At 48.1% G+C, this 22323-nt stretch overlaps 2 protein-coding genes across 3 annotated transcripts; one reads left to right on the forward strand and one right to left on the reverse strand.

Moving 5' to 3' along the window:
- Positions 1-338: 338 nt before the first annotated feature.
- Positions 339-15387, forward strand: LOC137898923 (dihydropyridine-sensitive L-type skeletal muscle calcium channel subunit alpha-1-like). Its single transcript, XM_068742974.1, has 42 exons — positions 339-526; positions 641-746; positions 2236-2375; positions 2968-3107; positions 3275-3427; positions 4149-4354; positions 4669-4772; positions 4891-5036; positions 5270-5351; positions 5500-5660; positions 5785-6010; positions 6274-6481; positions 6857-6977; positions 7057-7171; positions 7386-7485; positions 7557-7626; positions 7699-7831; positions 7997-8126; positions 8216-8275; positions 8674-8780; positions 8989-9076; positions 9166-9273; positions 9354-9406; positions 9565-9711; positions 9803-10004; positions 10090-10248; positions 10331-10441; positions 10563-10646; positions 10729-10776; positions 11246-11272; positions 11358-11483; positions 11552-11617; positions 11804-11895; positions 12102-12261; positions 12359-12486; positions 12665-12761; positions 12970-13072; positions 13209-13310; positions 13407-13537; positions 13659-13784; positions 13949-14079; positions 14632-15387. The coding sequence occupies exons 1-42, from the start codon at positions 339-341 to the stop codon at positions 14639-14641; spliced, it is 4995 nt and encodes a 1664-aa protein (XP_068599075.1). The 3' UTR covers positions 14642-15387.
- A 355-nt stretch (positions 15388-15742) lies between these two features.
- nicn1 (nicolin 1) lies at positions 15743-18744 on the reverse strand. 2 transcript variants are annotated; one of them, XM_068742976.1, is made up of 7 exons: positions 18641-18744; positions 18386-18535; positions 17508-17687; positions 16933-17046; positions 16656-16724; positions 16339-16443; positions 15743-16180 (listed from the first exon to the last, which is right to left on the reverse strand). In XM_068742976.1, exons 2-7 carry the CDS (start codon positions 18530-18532, stop codon positions 16139-16141), a joined length of 657 nt encoding a protein of 218 aa, XP_068599077.1. In that variant the 5' UTR covers positions 18533-18535; positions 18641-18744; the 3' UTR covers positions 15743-16138. The 2 variants fall into 2 exon arrangements, with proteins under 2 accessions (XP_068599077.1, XP_068599078.1); XM_068742977.1 differs by having other exon boundaries at positions 18386-18532; positions 18641-18742.
- Between the last annotated feature and the right edge of the window lie 3579 nt (positions 18745-22323).

The following is a 22323-nucleotide window of genomic DNA, read 5'->3' on the forward strand; positions in this document are numbered from 1 at the left end:
CCTCAGCGGAGGTAATCAATATCCATCCATTCATAAAGCGGTTTCATGCCCCGCCCACACCACCACCCCATCAGACTACATGAGTCCGGTGAGGTCAAAGCCCAGGGTGACTTTTATCAGCCATGTTCATTGTCTATATTTATTCTCTTGGCCTAACAGTTGTCAGTAAACCAATCCCTGCCAGGAGAGGGAACAGCTGCCATTCCCCGGCTAAGGGACGGAGACAGTGGGGAGATGATTGACGCGAGGACAGACAGCTTTCGGGTGTCGGAGCAGGTCTGCAGCATTTTGACTTTCTGGGATAAATCAAAGCGATCAAACGCTCTCTGAAAGGCAGGATGGCCGACGGCAGCAGCCCTCCGCTGTCCTCCTACATCATGGACGAGGAGACTCTGAAGAGGAAACAGAAGGAAAAGCTGAAGAAGCTGATGGCTACAGGAGGGAATCCCAGGCCGGCACGCTCCCTGCTGTTCCTCAGCCTGAAGAATCCGTTTCGCCGGGCCTGCATTGGCATCGTGGAATGGAAGTATCCTGCTGGCGCTGTGAGGAATGCTGCCGTGTCTGTGTTGCTTTGTAGAAGTCGGATTCGTTTTGGTCATACAGCATGTTAGCATGTTAGCTTCCGATGAACAACCTTCAGACCCTTTGAAATTATCATCCTTCTGGCCATCTTTGCCAACTGTGTGGCTCTGGCCGTGTACCTGCCCATGCCAGAGGAGGACAGCAACAAGACCAACAGCAACCTGGTGGGTCAGCATGCTTCTATTGGTGGGGACGCCTCGCCTGAACTCGGCCCGGCCCGGCCGCTGCGCTTTCAGCCGTGGTTATTGGTTGATTAGATGGTCTCAGTTCAGACCGGGTCTCAGATCTTGTCATGTTGACATCCCGTCATCCAGTGACATGCATCGAGCTCTAACGTAGACACCAATCTAAAAAACCCAGATGAACCCAAATAGTTCAGTGCCGGCTGAACCCTGGCGTCACGCTGCCAGTGGGTAAAACACAGCCTCCTCAGAAAGGCTGATGAGCATGATGCAGATGATGAAGATGATGCTGGTTGCATTATTGTGTGAGTTTCTCTTTAATCTTTGTAAACATAGAGATTCATTTATTCTATAAACCGGGACTGATCCAGATCCAGAGTTCTAAGGCCCAACCTTCATTCTATTTACTTTGGGCTCTTTTGGATTCTGATGACAGACAGTTAAAGCTTAAACACAACAAGAACCATTTTTGTTGAGTAATAAGGTTTATATTCTACTGATTTGATCAAGTACAGCGGAACCTCGGTTCTCCAACAGAATTTGTTCCGTAATACTGTTCTAAAACCGAAACAGTATTTCCCATAATAAATAACGTAAACGATATGAATCGGTTCCGACGCAGCAGGTAAATGTCCATTTACACGCCTCCAGTTATATTAATATGTTCTGGCTGCGGTGTCGGGAGGGACAGAAGGGAGGGGGAGGGGTTATTCCATTTAATGGAGAGAGTCCTCCTCCTTTAAACGACTGGGTAACTGTCCTCCTGGGTTTTATTCCTTCTCTTTAGCTCAGTCTTCGATAGTAAAGTCTAAATCGTTGATTTCTCCATCCCGTCGTGCAGCAGGATCCCAGACATGGATGCTGTTTCCATATTTGGTGATTCTTTCCTTCTTTAATTCAACAGTTATTCTCACTGCTTTCCTCTTTTCTTTTCCAGTAGTTTTACTGCTGCCTTTCTTTGTAGCCATGACAAAGAGCTAAAGAGAACAAAGCAAAAAAACACGCATACAAAGCGAAACATTAGCACACAGTCTTTCTCCTACGGGTGAACCTGCTCAGGTATAGCTCTGCCCTCGTTCAGCCCGGCTCCAGTCGTGTGTTTGAATCTGTTCGACTTCCGAGGCATTTTAAACTCCAACTATTTGTTGAGTCGCTGGAGAACCGAGGTTCGGCCGCATTTATAATGAATTACTTTATTGTTGTTCCAATAAAAGAATGGGAGGATGATACTGAGCCGGGTCACATGGCTGCAGAACCCAGTACTGGCAGTGTGTTTCTACTGAAACAGGAGAGGCCATTGGACTTTCCTGTAGTGAGAATATGTGACGAGAATAGACAGAAGACCCAACTCACTCTGACAGCATTAAAATACCTGCAGACACAGAATGATGTCAGCAGGTGATTCCAAGCCGGATCGGACCACGCGGTGACTGTAGGCTTGTTTACGGCTGGTATTCTGATTGTCTTGCAGGAAAGCCTGGAGTACATCTTCCTCATCATCTTCTCTATTGAATGTTTCCTGAAGATCGTCGCTTACGGGTTTCTGTTCCATGCTGATGCATATTTAAGAAACTGTTGGAACATTCTGGATTTTGTTTGCGTGTCTGTTGGGTAAGTTAACGTGAATCTGGCAAACTGCAAATTCAAGTTTCAACAAAAAATCTTTTCATATTTCAAGATAATTTTAAATTTGGTGAAATTTTGAATTTAAATTTCTTTTGTCGGAGGAATATATTATCACCTGCTGACTCTTAATCCCAGGGTTTACCTGAAAGCCTTTGTCTGATCCATCGATTGTATTGATTGATTTGAAGTTAGACAGCTGGTCCATCGCTAATTCGTCGTTAAACAACACCCCGTTGACCGACAACTTGGACGATGTTTTGCGTGGTCAAAAATGTTTATATTTCATACGTATATTCCATTTATACTGTAATGTGTAGTACTCCCTCACAACTCTGATGCCGATGCATTCCACTCGGCTAAACACAGACTTTTACATTTCAGAAAGCCCGTCGGAACTCCGAGTCATCGTTAAACAAGTACGTTGTTAATAAAGGACCAGCTGTGTAATATACTACCGTTGAATTTCAAAACTTTAAAAACATGTAAAATGTAAAACGAGGTTAGAAATGTCCACAACGACCTTTGGACACCGTGGACTTCGTTCAAAGTTCAAGCCCATGCTGTTCTGTCTCCACAGCCTGTTCACTGTGGCCGTGGACGCCATTAACCACATCAGTGGGGTCGAGGCTCCGGTTGGAGAGAAAGGTGGCTTTGACATGAAAGCTCTACGAGCATTCAGGGTCCTCCGACCGCTCAGACTTGTCTCTGGAGTTCCCAGTAAGTGGACCGTCCACTGGTCAGAATATCCATTGCGAGTGTAATCCAGTGTCGAGCCAGAGCTCGTACTCCATTGTGGAATGGTTGGGGAACAGTTGGGGAATAGTTGCCTGCTTCAAGCAGCAGCATTGAGTCCTTTCCAAACCTGGTCCTGCTTTGATCCTCAGGTCTACAGGTGGTGATGAACTCCATCCTGAAGTCCATGCTACCTCTTTTCCACATCACCCTGTTGGTCTTTTTCATGGTCACCATCTACTCCATTATGGCATTGGAGCTCTTCAAGTGCAAGATGCATAAGACCTGCTACTACACAGGCACAAGTACAGCATGCAACTCAGTGTTGAAACGCAGCTGTGATGTTAGAGATGTGCTGCTCTGATTGGTGGACTGACTTCCCTTTAGTTTAGTCACAAAGTGCAAAAAAGAAGAATCAACTGGACTTCTTCATCCAAGAGGCTTCTTCAGTTCCCAGAACAGTTCTCAGAACTGAAGAAGCCTCTTGGATGAAGGTGAAACGTCTTCAATGAAGCTTGAAGTCCGGTTGAATCTTGGTGATTTACCTGCACCTGGATGACTGAGAACCTACACAGACATCTAGTTTAGTGTTGAAGCAATGAGCGTATATTTACATCTCTCCGACTCACCTGGCAGAGTGATTACACTCTAATCACGACTGCTTTAAGCTCGTATGCTGTAGGATTCAGAACTATGAAAGGTAGACGCAACCCAGCCACACACAGAGGAGGGCTGATAATGACAGCTCTGACTCCGGTTCTACTCAGACTGCAGAGAAGAGCTGCCCGGCTACCTGGGAGCACGACTCTGCAGACTGGTAAACGTTCAAAGATATGCTGGTACCAGACTGTCAAGGCATTTCGATGGAAAACGATATTCTGGTGGGAGCCAAAATCTTTCTGGCCCAATCCTGGTTTTAGGGTGGCATTAAAAAGGAAAACCGATGGGTGCATCTCCAAGAAATATCATCCTTTAACCATTATCAACCATTCTGTCCATTGTTCTTCATCTTCCTGTGACATTCAGACATCATTGCTACGGTGGAGAATGAGAAGCCGGCTCCTTGCGCCCAAGCAGGGAATGGCCGCCGATGCACCATCAACGGTACCGAGTGTCGTGCTGGCTGGCCAGGCCCAAATAACGGAATCACCCACTTTGACAACCTGGGTTTCTCCATGCTGACTGTCTACCAGTGTATCACCACACAGGGGTGGACTGATGTCCTCTACTGGGTAACGCTCAGTCTCATTTAGGCTAACAATGTAGTTTTGGATAGGCCAAGCTAAGACTGACTTCGGTGCTGGCCATAGACAAAGCAACCACAGAGCTACCAAAGACATTAATCGTACATGTACAAACGGATGTCCTACTAGATTCAGAATCAGTCTGATCATCCCGGATGTGTCCCTCGAGATTCCGTCTCTAATAGAACAAATAATTAATGGAGGTGTGTTATGCTAAAACTCTAAAACTCTTCTAATATTGACTCCCATGCAATCAATAAAAACATGCAATCAAAATAGTTCCTATTTTGGTTGACCGACAGGTAAACGATGCCATAGGAATGGAATGGCCATGGATCTACTTCACCACACTCATCCTGGTAGGCTCCTTCTTCGTGCTCAACCTGGTTCTGGGTGTCCTCAGTGGGTAAGATCTCGACCCACCCAGAGTCTGTGTCCCTGCCCTTAATGTGTTGTACCCGCCTTACTCAGAGCTATCCTCGGATGTCTGCTCTCCACATTACTTGTCTTCTGGTTTGTGATAGTGAATTCACCAAAGAACGAGAGAAGGCCAAGTCCCGAGGGGAGTTCCAGAAGCTGAGGGAAACCCAGCAGCTGGATGAAGATCTGAAAGGTTACATGGAATGGATCACTCAGGCTGAGGTCATGGATAATGATCAGGACAGACACGGTAAGACAGTCAAGTAGAAAAATAGGCAGATATGTTACTGATAGAAAGGAGACGAGTCGCTAGAAGAAGTAGGAGTTCAGAATAAAGTTCATCCAGTGCAGGCAGCTGAAGACATCCTTCGATAAGAAAATGTCTTCTTTTTTGAGTTTGAACTCGTTTAAGTGTCTGTCCATTTCAAATGTGTGGCTCTGCTCTAAATGTGACGCTCTGCCTGACGTGGACTTTCTCACCAGGTCTCCTCACCACAGAAAACGGAAGCTCGGAAACCGGAAGTGTCAGCAAAATGGACACCATGCAGCGGATTGTCTATTACTAGTCAGTCCAGCGTCCTCAAATATAGAGTTAAAAAAAAATATAGAGTTAAAATGATTCATACCTCCAGAAACCCATCAGCCGAAAAGTCTCGACATGCACTTCCACACTTTCACCACATTTCCGTGCCCATGCCATTCTTTCTGTGCAGTAAGATGGCGCGAAAGTGGAATCGCTGGTTGCGTCGTAAATGCCGAGTGTACGTGAAATCCAGGCTGTTCTACTGGTGGGTCATCACGCTGGTCTTCCTCAACACGCTGGCCATCGCCACAGAACACCACCAGCAGACAGAGCGACTCACCAGCTGGCAAGGTCGGACCCGCCGCTCGCTGGATGCTCATTGGTTATTATTGTTTGTTTAGTACGCGCTATGCTACAGACCTGCTTCCTGATTCGCTCTCTGAATGATGACTAGCTTTGTTGTCCCTGTGGACAGACAACGCCAACAAGTTCCTGCTGTCCATGTTCGCCCTGGAGATGCTGATGAAGATGTACGCCCTGGGCCTGCCGTCCTACTTCATGTCGCTCTTCAACCGCTTCGACTGCTTCGTGGTGTCCACCGGCATCACGGAGCTCATCCTGGTCCACATGGGCTTCATGTCCGTCATGGGAATCTCTGTGCTGCGCTGCATCCGCCTCCTCCGCCTGCTCAAGGTCACCAGGTAGGGCCGTCACTGATCAACACCCACAGCCTGAGTAATTGATTCATTGTAATTTAAGCAGGTGATCTGCGCTCTAATAACAGGACTACAGCTGGTCCTCACTGAACGACGGAGTTACGTCCCTCAGACCCCGCCGCTAAACGACCACGCCGCTAAACAATCCCGCTGCTAAACAACTTTGCCGCTAAACTGCTGTAACTGATTTACACTCTTGTAACCTTCAGTTACTCTGTAGTAATCTGAGTAACGTCTCCACCCTCCAGATACTGGACGTCGCTCAGTAATCTGGTGGCCTCCCTCTTGAACTCTGTGCGTTCCATTGCCTGCTTGCTGCTGCTCCTCTTCCTCTTCATCGTCATCTTCTCCCTGCTGGGCATGCAGGTTTTCGGAGGGAAGTTCAACTTTCCAGACAGGGTGAAACCTCGCAGCACCTTTGATAGTTTCCCCCAGGCCCTCATCACCGTCTTCCAGGTACGAGCCACGCCCACCTGTCCAGGATCATTCCAGCTGAAACGATGGAAGAGTTAACCTCTGGTAACCTTAAAGTCTGCTTTGATTAGAAACGGTGAACACTGGGCTTTAATACCTAGTTGATCAGTTTTGAATTGATCCTGAAACTCTCACTGGCTCCAGTTTTATGAACCTTTCTCTTTGTAGTGATAACTTCTGATACAAACAGGTCTGACGAGTCCGTTGAGCGTTCCGGGTCAGGAAAAAGGGACAAGTGAGATATGTATGGTGGTTTGTTTTAGGTTCTCGTTCATCGGCAGACAGTTTTAAGACTTCAAGTCCAACTGAACTAAAATCGTTGACAGTTGATAATTGAGTTCAGAAATTCTCTTTCAGATCCTGACAGGAGAGGACTGGAACGCCGTCATGTACGACGGAATCATGGCCCACGGAGGACCCGGCATGCCTGGAATTCTAGTCAGCATCTACTTCATCATTCTCTTCGTCTGTGGAAACTGTATCCTTATAGTGTGTGTGTGTGTGTGTGTGTGTGTTTTACCAATCAATCATTCGTTGTCTTTGACTTTCTCATTAAGTCATCCTTTTGAACGTTTTCCTCGCCATCGCCGTTGATAACTTAGCGGAGGCGGAGTCTCTGACTTTGGCGCAGAAAGAGAAAGCTGAGGAGAAAAAACTCAAGAAAGCGCTCAGGTTGGTAATCCAAAACCGATCGGGCAATACGATGATCAGGACATCGTCAATGGTAATCCGAAACCGATCAGGTGGAATGATGTCCAATCACACAGTACCAGATTTAATGCGATTACGGGTGTAGTCTGATTCCAGATGTAATCTGAGTACCAGATTGCGGCTCTGGCTGTATCCCGCTGATCGAACCGCCGGATTGATCGGTTCTGATTTTCAGGGCTAGCCTGCCCGACAAGGCGACAGAGGAGAAAGCAAACTTGGCAAAGAAGCTGGCTGAGCAACGAGCCAAGGTAGAAGGTATTCCTACGACGGCCAAGGTGAGGCCTCGGCGCATCAAACACGTCAATCTGCCGTTTGAACTCTTTAAACTTTCATTTTTAATCTGCAGCTCAAAATCGACGAGTTTGAGTCCAACGTCAACGAAATCAAGGATCCTTTCCCTCCAGCAGACTTTCCTGGTAAATCCTGGTATCCAGGTCATGCAAGCAAGAACGCCATCCTCTAAACCTTCCTCTCTTTCCATTGGCTAGGTGATGATGAGGAGGAGGACCCTGAGATCCCAGAAAGCCCTCGACCTCGTCCAATGGCTGACCTGCAACTGAAGGAGGAGGCGGTGCCAATGCCAGAAGCCAGCTCGTTTTTTATCTTTGGACCGCAGAACAAGTAAGGCTGAGATTGGTGGTGTTGATGAACACACTGATGAATGGTTCACAGGTAGCGATGAAGATGAAACCAGTTCATGTCCGCACATGTCCTTCACGTTCTGAATATGGCCCAGACATCAATCTCCAGCCGGGGTCCTCTGACGATGTGTTTTCATCCCTCCAGGTTCAGGAAGCTCTGCCACCGTATTATCAATACAACGTCTTTCACCAACATCATCCTCCTCTTCATCCTCCTGTCGTCTATTTCTTTAGCTGCTGAGGATCCCATCGACCCCATGTCCTTCAGGAACCAGGTGACCCAGTGCATGCCAGTCTTCAGTCAGGATCCATAAATGACGTGCATTGAGTAAAACCAGTAACACTATTGATGGGACCTTTCCAGGTCTTGGCCTACGCTGACATCGTCTTCACGTCAGTGTTTACGGCAGAAATTGTGCTGAAGGTAACGAGGCGTCCCGCGGGAGGTCACGTCTTCTTCTGCTTGTATGTTCTATCATTGCTAAATGGATATAACTGCTGATAGGACAGTATTAGAAATGAGACAATACGAGGGACAGTGAAGGTTAGACGTTTAGGAGACAAGGTCAGAGAGACCAGACCTTGATAGTTTGGACATGTCCAGAGGAGAGACAGGGACTATATCGGTAGAAGGATGCTGAGGACGGAACTGCCAGGGAACAGGTCTAGCGGACGACCCAGGAGAAGATACATGGACGTAGTGAGGGAGGACATGAGAGATTGATGAAAACAAAGGCCTTCGTTCCTGCCCACGTGTGGGTTCTGGTTGCTACCTCATTAAAACTGGGTCATCAGAGTGGATAATTAGCTTTCATTTTCCAGATGACCACATACGGCGCCATTCTTCACAAAGGCTCCTTCTGCCGGAATTCGTTCAACATCCTGGATCTGCTGGTGGTCAGCGTCTCTCTCCTCTCGATGGGCATTGAGTAAGTGGAGTCAGGTAGAGCAGAGACCACCTTCAGGTGGGACCGCAACGTGTCAGCCAGTCTCAGAGCTGAGTCGAATCCATGGGAGGGGCCCTACGCGCTTCCATTTCCTGTAACAATGCTCAGAATATTGTTGGCGCTGAGTTTACAAAGGTTGAGATGTAACACAGATGCTCTCTGGGTAAGTGTGATGCTTTTACACATGCAGATCCAGCGCCATCTCAGTGGTGAAGATTTTGAGGGTATTGAGGGTCCTCCGGCCCCTGAGGGCCATCAACAGGGCCAAGGGCCTGAAGGTGAGACATGTCCACCAACATGTGACTTGTCAAAGCGAGCCCCCCCCCCCCCCCCCCCATCTGTCCTGATCGGCCTCCTGTCTCCGCAGCACGTGGTCCAGTGTGTGTTTGTGGCTGTAAAGACCATCGGGAACATCGTCCTGGTCACCATGCTGCTGGACTTCATGTTCGCCTGCATCGGAGTCCAGCTTTTCAAAGTGAGAAGAGACGGGAATGAACCGGGAATCTGTGGGGACTGGTTGAGGTCATGTTTGTCACCTGTTTGCTCACCTTGCAGGGAAAGTTCTACGCCTGCACAGACTCCGACAAAATGACAGCGGAGACATGCAAGTGAGGACCTTGTGGTTTCATGAGACCGGTCCAGCTGCCTGCTCTAGATTTAGCTGGAAAGTCCAAAATGTGCTCTCTCATTTAAATGTCCTTCTATGTGGTGTCAAATGCAACTGGAACTGTCCAGGTGACTGTGCTCCTTCTCACCTCTGTCTCAGAGGCTGGTATATAAGGTACCAGGAGGGGGCGCTCCACGACATGGAGGTCCGGAAGAGGGAATGGACCAACTCGGAGCTCAACTTTGACAACATCCTGAATGGCATGCTGGCGCTGTTCACCATCTCCACCTTTGAAGGATGGCCAAGGTGAGCTGTGATTGGTGGGGGCGGTCTCTGTGGGGGCGGGGTATGGACCACCACACCTGGTGAAGTTTGGGCTCCTCTTTGCTGCCTGTAGGATCCTTTACAAAGCCATTGATTCCAACTTGGAAGACAAAGGTCCGGTGTACAACAACCGAGTGGCCATCTCAATCTTCTTCATCATCTACCTCATCCTCATCGCCTTCTTCATGATGAATATATTTGTGGGCTTCGTCATCGTCACTTTCCAGGAGCAGGGGGAGCAGGAGTATAAGAACTGTGAGCTGGATAAGAACCAGGTGAGCAGGCTTCTCCTTCAGCGATGTCTGCTGTTGCCTTCGTTGGATTGACCTCATCTTCCTCTCTTTTGACCCCCCCCCCCAGCGTCAGTGTGTCCAGTACGCTCTCAAGGCTCGACCCCTGAGGTGTTACATCCCCAAAAACCCCTACCAGTATCAGGTGTGGTACGTCGTCACCTCCTGCTACTTTGAGTACCTGATGTTCCTGCTCATCATGCTCAACACCATGTGTCTGGGAATACAGGTACAGGTGACACTCACACACACACACACACACGCACACACACACACACTTGGTCCTCAGACGGTACCTGTTTCACCTGCAGCACTGTAACCAGTCAGATCACGTCACTCACCTGTCTGACATGCTGAACGTGATTTTCACCGTGCTCTTCACCGTGGAGATGATCTTCAAGCTCATGGCCTTCAAAGCGAAGGTTAGGCCGTTCTGTGTCATCCGTTAGAAACCGGCAAGGCATTCGGCTTCTGGTCCGATCTCATTCAGGTCACATGACCTCCAGTCAGACTCGTAGCCACACCTGCTCCTCTGCCTCACAGGGTTATTTTGGAGACCCCTGGAACGTCTTTGACTTTGTCATCGTTATTGGAAGTGTTGTGGACGTGATGCTGAGCGAAATCGATGTGAGTACGGCGTCTCTCTCTGACACACACACACACACACACACACACACACCTCCTCTTAACTTTGTGCTTCCTCCCACAGGCAGCGCTGGCCTCCTCTGGAGGACTCTACTGTCTCCATGGCTGCGCTGTAATTATTCACCTGCTTCACTTCGTCATGACCTTCACGTGTTGCATGTAATGCTTGTCCAGAGTCAGCAGCTAAACCGAATGGTGACGCTAACGCTAAAGTAGCATGTCTGCATGTTAGCATAAAGCATTTCCTCTTTTGCTTGAACGAGTTTGTGCCCTGAGAAATGGACCGAGGAAAAGCCTCCTGCCACACCCACACCGCAGGAGCAGAAACAAGAAGGGACGCAAACCCAAAACGATCCGACCCAACCCGAGACCACGACGACGTGTTTACAGCCCCAGCTTTCACTTCTTTCCAGCTTTTGTTCTGCACTACTGCTTCATTTGCGTTTGCATTTCCACACACCGCCTTGCTTCTCGTAGCGATGGCGTGTGCGTGGGTTGAGCCGAACGTTTAGGCTTTAGGGCATGCATGTGAAAGCGTGCTTGTCCAGGCCGTGCGTTCAGACACACCTTTGTTTCTGCAGGCGGTGGATCCCATGCAGGCGATCGCTGTGAGTAGCTGGCACCTTTACGCGTTTCAGTTAGCAGGCCGTCGCCAGCCGTAACGTCCAGCCCGCTGTCTCTGTGTCTCTCAAGTCCTCTGAGAACATGAGCGTGTCCGTCACGTTCTTCCGGCTCTTTCGCGTCATGCGTCTGGTGAAGCTTTTGAATCGCTCCGAGGGCATCCGGAACCTGCTGTGGACCTTCATCAAATCCCTCCAGGTCAGAGTCGGCGCCGTGCCTCGGGTTCCAGCTGTCGTCGTGTCCTCACGTTGGTTGTTGTGTTGCAGGCTCTTCCTTACGTGGCGCTCCTCATCCTCATGCTGTTCTTCATATACGCGGTGGTAGGAATGCAGGTGAGCACATACCGGATATCCGTGAGGATCATGAGACTCCATTACATTTAAACTCTATCTTTCTATAATCTGCCTTGTCAATGACATTTTTGATTCTACCTTCAAATGTTCAGCCATTAACTCCTCCCCTCTGTGGCGATGGGAGGTCAGGTGAACTTTCTCAGGTGGTGTTTGTATTCGCTGCAGATATTTGGTAAAATCGCCTTGGTTGATGGGACGTACATCGACAGGAACAACAACTTCCAGACGTTCCCGCATGCTGTTCTGCTGCTGTTCAGGTCAGTCCGTGTTCCGCTGCTGTCGCTTTATCCGACAACGTCTGCTTCAAAAGCTCACTGACTTCAACCCGCCATTAGAAACCAAGTCGGTTCCCTAGTCTAGTGGATCCCGTCACTAAGGACTCCACTAACAAGACTGTTAAGGAAGGAGGGACTGAGAGAGGTTGGAGGTGCGATGGACACATGTTGATGCGTCTCTTGTCCAGGTGTGCTACAGGGGAGGCGTGGCATGAGGTGATGTTGGCGTGCATGTATGGGAAGAAGTGTGACCCCAAGTCAGATCACCTGCCTACGGAGGAGTACACCTGTGGATCCAACTTTTCCATCATCTACTTCATGAGTTTCTACATGCTCTGTGCCTTTCTGGTAAAAGGAAAACGTGCATTAACATATATTACACGTGAATACAGGTTCTGATGTGGACCGTCTCTCAGCCGGTTCGTTTTCAACCTGTCCTTTACAGATCATCAACCTGTTTGTGGCGGTCATCATGGATAACTTTGACTATCTGACTCGTGATTGGTCCATCCTTGGCCCACAGCACCTGGATGAATTCAAGAAAATCTGGGCAGAATATGATCCAGAGGCCACGTAAGCGTCGTGAGCTGTAGCAGGAGTTTGGGTTAAGCGGTTTCATTTTGACCGTGGACCGCCAGGGAAGTCCCCGCCCATCTCGCCAGACGCTGCCGTTAGCTGGAGGAACGTTTTGTCTCTGCTATTAAAAGGACGCTACTTTTCCCTTTGAGGTACTTTTGGTTCTTTCTCTTAGGGGCCGTATAAAACATCTTGATGTTGTGACTCTCCTGAGGAGAATACCTCCTCCTTTGGGGTTTGGAAAGTTCTGTCCTCATCGCATCGCCTGCAAGGTGAGAGACGTTCAGCCGGGCTCATTCACTCTGACTGCGCCGCCTTTCTTACCTTCTTTGAGGCCTTTTCTTTTTCTTCTGCTTCAAAAACATACTTACATTTTACTTAGGATTTAAAAGAAGGATTCCGTGCTTTAGAATTTGAAGTGGTGTTCTCGGTGCCTGTTGGCGAGCCTGGGATTTCTAACCCTGTGATTGGTCGCTGCAGAGACTGGTCTCCATGAACATGCCCCTGAACAGCGACGGAACCGTCACCTTCAACGCCACGCTGTTCGCCCTGGTGAGAACTGCGCTGAAAATAAAGACGGAAGGTTTGTGCAACCACATTGAGTCATGTCATTTCCATCGCTCACACATGAAGGACTTGGAGAGAATCATCCGATTCCTTGAAGTCACATTTGTTGACTCTTGACTTTAACTCATTGAATTGAATTTTCTTTTGCTCAGGTAATTTTGAACAGGCCAATGAGGAGCTGAGGGGAATTATCAAAAAGATCTGGAAGCGCACCAGTATGAAACTTCTGGATCAAGTCATCCCCCCCATAGGAGGTACACTACGACAACCACACCTCCAGATGGCGTCACTCCTTAAAGGTTGCAGGCAGGCTTACTAGGGGTGGGGCTTTTCTTTCTAAACCCAAACAGATGATGAGGTGACGGTGGGAAAGTTCTACGCCACTTTCCTGATCCAGGATTACTTCCGGAAAATGAAGAAGAGACAGGAAGAATACTATGGCTACCGGCCCACCAAGAACAGCGCTACGCATGAGATACAGGTGAGCAGTCACTACTGCGGACCCGCTAACACCGCCGCTGAGCAAATCTAGGAATCCTATGACGCTGATGCCATGACGACACAACGATGACGTGTGTAGTCGTCTTTATCCTCTGTGTCAGGCAGGGTTGCGGAACATCGAGGAGGAGGTGGCTCCAGAGCTCCACCGGACCATCTCCGGAGACCTCCTGACTGAAGAAGAGATGGAGCGAGCTGCTGAAGAAGCTGCGGAGGAGGGCGTGTTCAGGGTAACAGGAGAGGACGAAACGCTGAGCTAGCAGCAGGGCATGCTTTCTAACAGCGCTCTGAAACAGTCTTTCCAGTTGTGTGTCCACAGTGTGTTAGGGACACCCTCTGTCTCCATCAGTGTTCACTTGGAGTCCAAAAGACGCTGTTACCTTTTTCAATACAGGGACAAGGAAGTGTTTTTGGAAATCACTTGGAGCCTTTTTCTGTGGACGGTGAGACCAGACCAGCCACCAGTCAATGGCCGGTAGAAGGAGTCCCCAACACCAGTAACATCGCCAGCAGCACCAGTACCAGGTCTGTGTGCGGCACCTCATGTTTGGGTTCACACACCGTTCATGTCCTCGTAAACCACTATGACATCATTCGGATTGTCATGGAAAAGTCTCACATTTACTGCTTAGCCTTTATGATGGCATCATGGAATATTTGCCTCCCAATTATGCTGGTCCTGCCAGTTATCCTGCTTAAGACCTGGGACGTAGGCTTCCCTTAATGGCCTTCCTGGACAAGCCTTCACTCTGATGGGCAGCCCGGACCTTCAAAGGGTTTCAGAAGCCGACCAGCCTCCGGACCTCATTGAGCACCTTCTAATTCTCAAATATTTAACAAGAAGCTATAGAACCTTCGGGGCCAGGATGGATCTCGCATGAGATGTGACCAATAATACATCCGGTCTTGCCCGAGTGAAGGACCACGGTTTAACACCGCGTTCTACTCGAATTTAACGTAGAGCCCTTTTATCTAGACTTTATCTTCATGCTCTAACCAAGTTGCAGGTCAATGGAACCTGTCCCTGCTCCCTCTGAACATGAGATAACATGTCTGTCTCAATCTTTGCTTCCATAGCTATCATTAGCAGCGCTGGAATCATTTGGCCTCTGAACATCCACGTCTGTCAGAGTTCCTGAAATCCTCCGACACCAGCAGGACGGCGTTGCAGGAGCAAAGAACGGTGAAAAGACCAGGAGGACGAACTGTCAGTGTGTTCAATAAGTCTTTGAACTTTGGGTGGGCTGAGAGTGTGTCCGACCGCTGAACGGGTCATCGTCCGAGTTATTTAAATATCTGAACGCCCGACCAATCAATCAGAAACCAATAAACGTCCCGGGTGAATTGTTGTCAGATCCTAAAGAGACTTCAGTCTTCAACAATCAATATATTAATCACCTTTAAAACACATTTTACCATCAACATTTAGGAAACTAAGGGCAACGTTACTAGCTATTTAAAATCCATCCTTCTTTGTCAAACTCCTGAAGGCTTTGACGTCTGATAGGCCACAGGGGGCAGCTCAGCTCATCCAACCCCCCCGCCGACACGGTTTTGTGAATTTGGGTTTTTTCTTTTGGTGATGCTGATGTGGAAACCCTAAAGGGACATGATCCAAATCGTCTAGGTTTCTGGTGCACACCTTTAAAGCATGTCTCAAGACATTAAAAAAAAAAAATGTGGTTGTGTGTTTTCCACTCAGAGACACCGCTGAGTTGTGATCTGTACGTACCCGAAACGCGAGTTTAATGTTCACGTCCCTCGAGGAGCCGACCCGGAAACTATTTAAAAAATGTGAATCTTTGGTAAAACAAGTGGAAAATAAATTCTGGATTTACATCTACGAATTCAGTATAATGATACACAGTCCTGGAGATCTGTTCAGGAGTTACCTCAGCAGGATTACAGGAAAACTGCTGCATGGATCTGGATCAATACAATCTGAAGATGGGTCTTGCTCTAACTTAGATCCATTAGATTCTGAGAGCGATCCGGATTCCCGTCTGGATAGAAACACATCTGGATTTTCCCATTTACTTATAATGGAGGCTTTTAGCACTATGAGTGCAACCACAATGTTGGAGACATTTATCTAACCACATTGTTTTGGTGTGAGATGCTGCTCAGAGCATAAAAAAAAAACAACAGCACAGAATTATTCCATTAATTTTTATAAATGGATCAGATTATAACAGTAAATTATGATCAAGACACTTTACAGGTGTAGCAGGGAAACAGAGGGAGAGAGAGAGGGATTACTGATATATATTTATAACATGAATAACCAGATGAAGAGGGAGGAGTTCAGTGCTGGCCTATGACAACATATTGATTATTGCATTGATTAACTATAAGCTTTGTTAAGAAGGAAAGTCTTTAGTCTACTCTTGAGCATAGAGATGGTGTCTGTCTCACGAACCCAATCAGGGAGGCGATTCCACAATAAAGGAGCTTGAGAACTGAAAGCTCCGCCCCCTAGTCTGCTCTTGGACATTTTTGGAACCAAGAGCAGGTAAGGTAAGGAGGGGCCTGGTTGTTGAAGGCTTTAGACCTAAACGTGTTGAAAAGTCCTCTCCACCTGCTGCTACGTCAGCGAGAGCAGCTCCACGTCGTAGCATCCGTCCACCTGCAGCAGCACAAAACAAGGCGCCTGATTGGTTCACTTACCAAAGACCCCCCAACAGTCACTCGGGTGCTCATCAGCTCTCGGTAAATTATCAAAGCAGCACGAGCAGCGGCTCAGAACCAGCGGCGCCGACCCGCGTGTGTGTGTGTCGGACTCACGTCGAAGCGTCCGATGGAGGATGCGGTCTGGTTGGTCTGCATCACTTCAGTCAGGGCCCACATCTGCTGGATGCTGGAGGACACCGCCCGGGGGTCCGGGAGGCCCTGGGACACACGTCCACAGCCCTTTATTTATCACACAGGAAGGACGTCGGGATGCTTTTCCTTTACTTTTGATTTATTTAATTACGTGGATGTTTTTGAATTTCGATGAGACAAACTCATCGTCTTTGAAAAAGAAAAGAATAATCCACCCATTCAGAACCCTGGGGACGGGGCGGAGCTATAAACCGACCACCCATCAGGAAAAAACACACCTCCAGCTCAGGATGAGGGTCCACCAGGGTCAGGTCCGACAGCCAATCACAAGCCTCCTTGTCCGGGCCCTAAAAGCAGGAAATATCATCTCAAGGCTTAGCGCTGAATTAACTTTGGAGTCAAAGACGCAGCAGTGTGTCATCATTATATCCACGATGGTGATGAGGATGATTACAAGTCAGGCCAATCAATAATGAATAATGATCCAGAAGCTAGAAGCTAGTTAGCAGAGTGATCCAGTTGGTTTAGTTTGTGTTAACTAGACTAGAGACTAACCGGCTCCGCCTGAGGGAATATCCTGATGTCCTCCAGGCTGAAGGTGATCCAGGCAGAGGACGGCTGCTTCAGAACCAGCCTCACAGACACCACGTGATCCGGTTCCACCTGCATCTACCCGACCCAAACAGACGGAACAGGACCGGTTGGCTTCAGCGTTGATGAAGATGATGAAGCCAAACCCCACGCGGGTCTACCCAAACCCCACCCGGGTCTACCCCAAACCCCACCCGGGTCTACCCAAACCCCACCCGGGTCTACCCCAAACCCCACCCGGGTCTACCTGCCGAGAGATTAAACAAATAGAGGAAAGGCAAATTGGCTCGGGGAGCATTAGCTCCACGTTTCCACAACCGTTCCTGTATTTTTATTCTCACTCAGGTCAGGTGGTGGCGCAGTGGGTTGTGCTGTCTCCTCACAGCAAGAAGGTTCTGGGTTCGATTCCTCTCAGGTGAACCGATCACTACGAATTGGCCGTAGGGGTGAGGGGTTGTGTGTCTCTGTGCGGCCTCGGGATGAGCTGGCGACGTGTCCAGGGTGTCAGGCTCTGACCCTGCTGCTACGGCACCACCCACCTGTGTTCTGTGAATGGAGTAGTAGTCCTGGGAGCCTCCTTCGGTGTGGGGGCTGTCCATGAGGGGCAGGTCTCTGATGGCGGTGCACCATTTGGCAGGGGCCTCCTTACCGGGACTCCGCCTCAGCAAGCGTAGCGTCACATAGGCTGTGTAGTAGTTCTTAAAGGAGAGGGTCTCGATCTAAAAGACGGACAGCGAGCACAGAACATGAGACCAGGGTCCGGGGTGAGGTCCAGAACTAGGTTCTCGGAGAACCCAGAGGAAATTCAAGTTCGAAAACAGCAACTGGATCTAACCCTAACCGCTGACTCAGCCAAGCCCCACTCAAAGCTCTGGGCTAGCGGGGAGTTTGCATTAAATCTGATTTTAATGCAAAAGGGAGTCAGTGTTGTGTTAAAGCTCTCCCCAGACAGGAATAGTTTAATATTGAAAGAAATATTTTCTCTTTTATTAGACAGCACCAGCAGGAAACACCAGAAATACGGCTGCAGAGCAGATTTAAGGTCCTGGGGAGACAGCAGGGGGGGTACACAAAGATGTATTCAGTGATTAGGTTTGTACCAAACATGACCACTAGAGGTCAGCAGCAGTTCCCAGTCCGATCGGAGCCACGACATAACATTTATTTCACAACGGGCCAAAGCTTTAGGGCTGGGGTCACTAATCCAGGACGGGCAGCGTTTACTCTATGAAAGTAAACTGGTTTAAGATAAACTGCATGACATCAAGGGATTAAATTACACAGTAAATGTTGAAGTTATTGATCACAAGCTTGCTTTGCGCTGATTGGATAGTGAAGCAGTAAACACGTCCTTGTCTGTCCTGGTCTCTGCTGGGACATGTCTTCACTGGGACGACATCCGTCTGCATCATCTTACATTGACGGGCCGTCCGAAGGGGGGGGAGACGTCGACGGCGCACACCCCCGAGCGGGCCGGGTCTGCCACGTCGTCCCCGACGCGCAGGTACACCGGAGGTTTGACGGTGCAGGTGACGGGCTTGACGTCATCAGCGCCGCCGCTCATCTTCTAAATAAACACAACTTCATTTAAATGGCGATCACCCAGAAAACGACACGTTTTATTTACACGCACATGCGAGGCGCCGCGCCGCGCCGCTGGCTCGGAGCTTACCTCTCTCTGTCGCTGTTTGTGAATCTAAAGCAAAAAGGAACGCGAACGTGAAACGCTTGACGTACCAGCTGTTGTCATGCTAACGCCACTCTGTGATGTGACTTCCTGCCTGTAACCAAGGCGACGGGAAGAGTATTAAAGGACCAGCAGCAGCGGATGTCGTCGCCTAACACCGGAAGGAAAAGCGTTCTCAAAACAAGGACTCGGTCTAAGAAAAATTAGGGATTGTTATCTTGAAAATAGGCCTTTCAAACGTTTTAAACGGCGTTTTATTTCACTATCCAGCGTTTAGTGTATCAAGTCATTCATTTGAAATACTAATTTTCTTTTAATTATTTTAACTAATTGCTTTTCTAAGAACGCTTCTCGTTATTCTCAGATGCCTTTTTGTAAAACTAAATTGACATTATAATATAGAGTATCTTACAGCTGCTTCAAAAACACGGTAGCTTAAATTAAAAAAACAGCCATCTATTGTTCACGTCTATCCCAAAATCACGTCCACCATCAGAGAAACACAGAATAAACATTTTAAGTATAATTGCCAGCGCTCTAATTTCCTCATGTTAATCATATAGACACAAAAGTAATAAATAAAGCACCTGGATCTACAAGAACTACAAGAGAAAAAGGCAACATAGGTCATGTTGGCTGCACCGAACACCACAACACGAGTGTCGAAGAGAGAATTTGAGCCTCTTGAATGAAATCCAGTCTGATGATCCAGTCCCAGCCTGGTTCCACCTTTAAGACATTATTTAAATGACTGTATAACTCATTTTATATCTGCCTAAGAAGTCATTTTAAAGATATCAATCCAACTTTTGCAATACTCGAAGTTTTATCTTGTATCATCAAGCCATCTTGATGGAAAAGATGGCGAGGACATCAGCACCTCTGGCTGGGACATTATCTAGTTTCTGACAGAGGGACTTATCTGGTTATCAACATTAACCAACATTCTTTGGTTCAGGGAATAAAATCCGCAGAGCTTGTTGGTGTCGCTGCAGATCCTCCAGGAATTTCTTTTTGGACTGTTTTCAGATGCCAAGAAATGTATCCGGCGGTTCAGGCACCACAGGAATGTTTCTGAATGGAAAAATGTGTAATAATTAAACATGCTAGGATGACACAGACTGCGTATTGCAAACAACTAAAGGTCCCAGAAGCTGAAAACAGTGTTGTGCTGCTGCCCTAAAACACAGACAATTAATAAATGTAGTAATTTAATTGACAAATCTCACTGCAGGCGATTTAAAGTTGGATTTGATGCTGCCCTGCTTTTGGCTGCTGACATTACCCAAAGGACGCAGCAGAGGGCAGGTTTACTCCATCACTTACACCATCAGTGGGAGGATGGTGCAGCTCTCATCCACTGAGCTCCACGTCACCAAAAGTGATACATGCTCATCCCCACGAGGCCCAATCTCCAGCAGAGTGAGATTCAGCCGCGCCGGCCTGCTATCAGGCCCAGGCAGGACTTTATCAGCTGCTATTTCCCCGTGGCCGTGTGTTGATATCTATAAACCTGAGACACGGGTTCCTGAACGATTCATATCAAGTGTGAACAAGACAAATCACCATGGCGTTCCACGGTGAATGTCGGATTAAAGACTGAAGAAAAACACCCACACCGGGGAAAGCTCAGCGTTACCGATAACCTACGAGCAGAATATCAAAGCGACCGATACGCACTGGTCCGTCACTCACGTGCACGGTTCATTAGCTGCATCGTAAGAAGGACTGAATGCAACGATTTAAAAAGTGTCTAAAATATATGAATGAAAATATCAACCAATGAGTGGCCTCATGGAGAGAGGCAGGGGCGTGGTCAATCACGGACTTCTTTGAACTTTATTTATTGTGTCTAACATTGTGCGTTTCTATCAGTTGAAGGACCTCCAGTAGATCCAGATGAGCGGATCCCAGATTAGTTTGTCACTTTTTTACTACTGCGGAACTCGGAAGCACCGTCTTGATGGAACGGGGGATTGTGACAGAGTAATAAAAGAGTGAGAAGTCATTAAAATCTTGATTAGGCTTTAATTGAATTTAAATGGCCGGCTCGGCGCTGGCGGACGGATCGACTGTCAGAATCCATTTTCATTATTCCATCTCTTTTTCCCTGATTATTATTCAAGTGGAATCCTTCTCAGCGTCATCGTGCAGTGACATCCGTTCATTCGTCCATCCCTTCATGCATTCATCCGTCCATCCGTTCTGCTTACTGCGTTTGAAGCCGGGGAGCGGGGCTTCCCAGAGCCTCGGATCAGTCGGTGCAGGAAGCTGGCACCGCCGGTCCGGCTATGGAAACAATTCCTTTCTCCCAGATGGTTTTCAAACGAGTCGGTCGCTGCAGAGCTTTGGAGGAAGTGAGAGGAGGCTGAGGAGCAAGGAACTCCTACCCAGTCCAAAACACCTGGCTGTCTGTCTGTCGAGCTCCTTCCTTCCTTCCTTCCCCCCTTCTTCCCTCCCTCCCTTAAATTAAAAGATTCAGCCTTATAGAGGTCTGCCTTTAATTTATGCACAAATCTGCATTTAGTAATAATTTATAGAAAAGATGAAGGAATAAACGCAAAGTAAAGAAGAAAACATCTCAACCTGGAAACAGAACAGTCTCCTCACAGGCAGATAAAACATGTGTTCGCCGTTATTTATCGAGCTACACGTCGTTTCCGGTGGGTTCTGCCCTCGCTCGGCTCCTAACGCCACTGCGCACACGCATGAACATGAAACAGGATGAAGCGCCACAGCACAGATAAAGCGAAGCTAAGAGATTAGACAAAGTCGATCTCATTGTCCCGCAGCGACTCGTTTGACTCCTGATGTAGAGAATATCCGCGCAGGAAACTAGAACTACAGATTCCGGTTGTTTAATAGGAAAACAGAACTGTTGGCTCGAGTGAGAAAACAGGGCCGACATCCAATAATAATGCTAACAAGCTAACGTTTAGCAGGCGATGTTCACCGCTTTACTTATTTTACTAAATCAGCTGTTTGATGTTTTATTTCAATCATTCATTTATTGAATTTCATGTCTGCTTTTATCCACCTTGCGGGTCACGGGTGTCCCAGTTCTTCTGTGGACATGAGGTGGCGTACACCCCGGAAGCGTCGCCAGCACGTCACAGGGCCACACAAAAGGACAAACAACCACTCGCATGTAATTTCGGTGGGCCCAATTTCTTTTCTTTTTAGTTTATTTCAAGCAAAAGCTCAAATAAAGCTCCCAGTTACATCTCTGTTGAGAGACAGTCAAACTTGGGTGACGATGTGTAATTCGTCCTAGTCTGTAATCCGATTACTGACGCACATAGCACAGGACAGCGTTGGACAGCGTTGGACAGCGTTGGACAGAGATGGACAGACTTTATGGTGTAAATTAGAAACGACTTGCTGGCGTGCTGTTTCACCACCAAAACATGTCAACATGAAACCGAGTCTGAAAAGCAAGTTGGTGACGGAAACGGAGCGCATGAGCTGAAAGTGAGGATGAAAGTAAAGCAGAAGTGGGCCGGCTGTCCCGGTTGGACTGAGGGCCGGCGAGCTCCGGGCTGCAGATGGAAACGCTGGGGTTGTCTGAGCCGTTGTGAGTCCAGGCCGTCAGAACCGTCTCCGCCGCTATCGATCTGCGGCCTCAGAGCCTCGCCTGCTGATGCGACGCTTTTTCCTTTGACTTATTC

Source organism: Brachionichthys hirsutus, chromosome 8 (assembly GCF_040956055.1).
Source record: "Brachionichthys hirsutus isolate HB-005 chromosome 8, CSIRO-AGI_Bhir_v1, whole genome shotgun sequence".
Classification (NCBI taxonomy): Eukaryota; Metazoa; Chordata; class Actinopteri; order Lophiiformes; family Brachionichthyidae; genus Brachionichthys; species Brachionichthys hirsutus.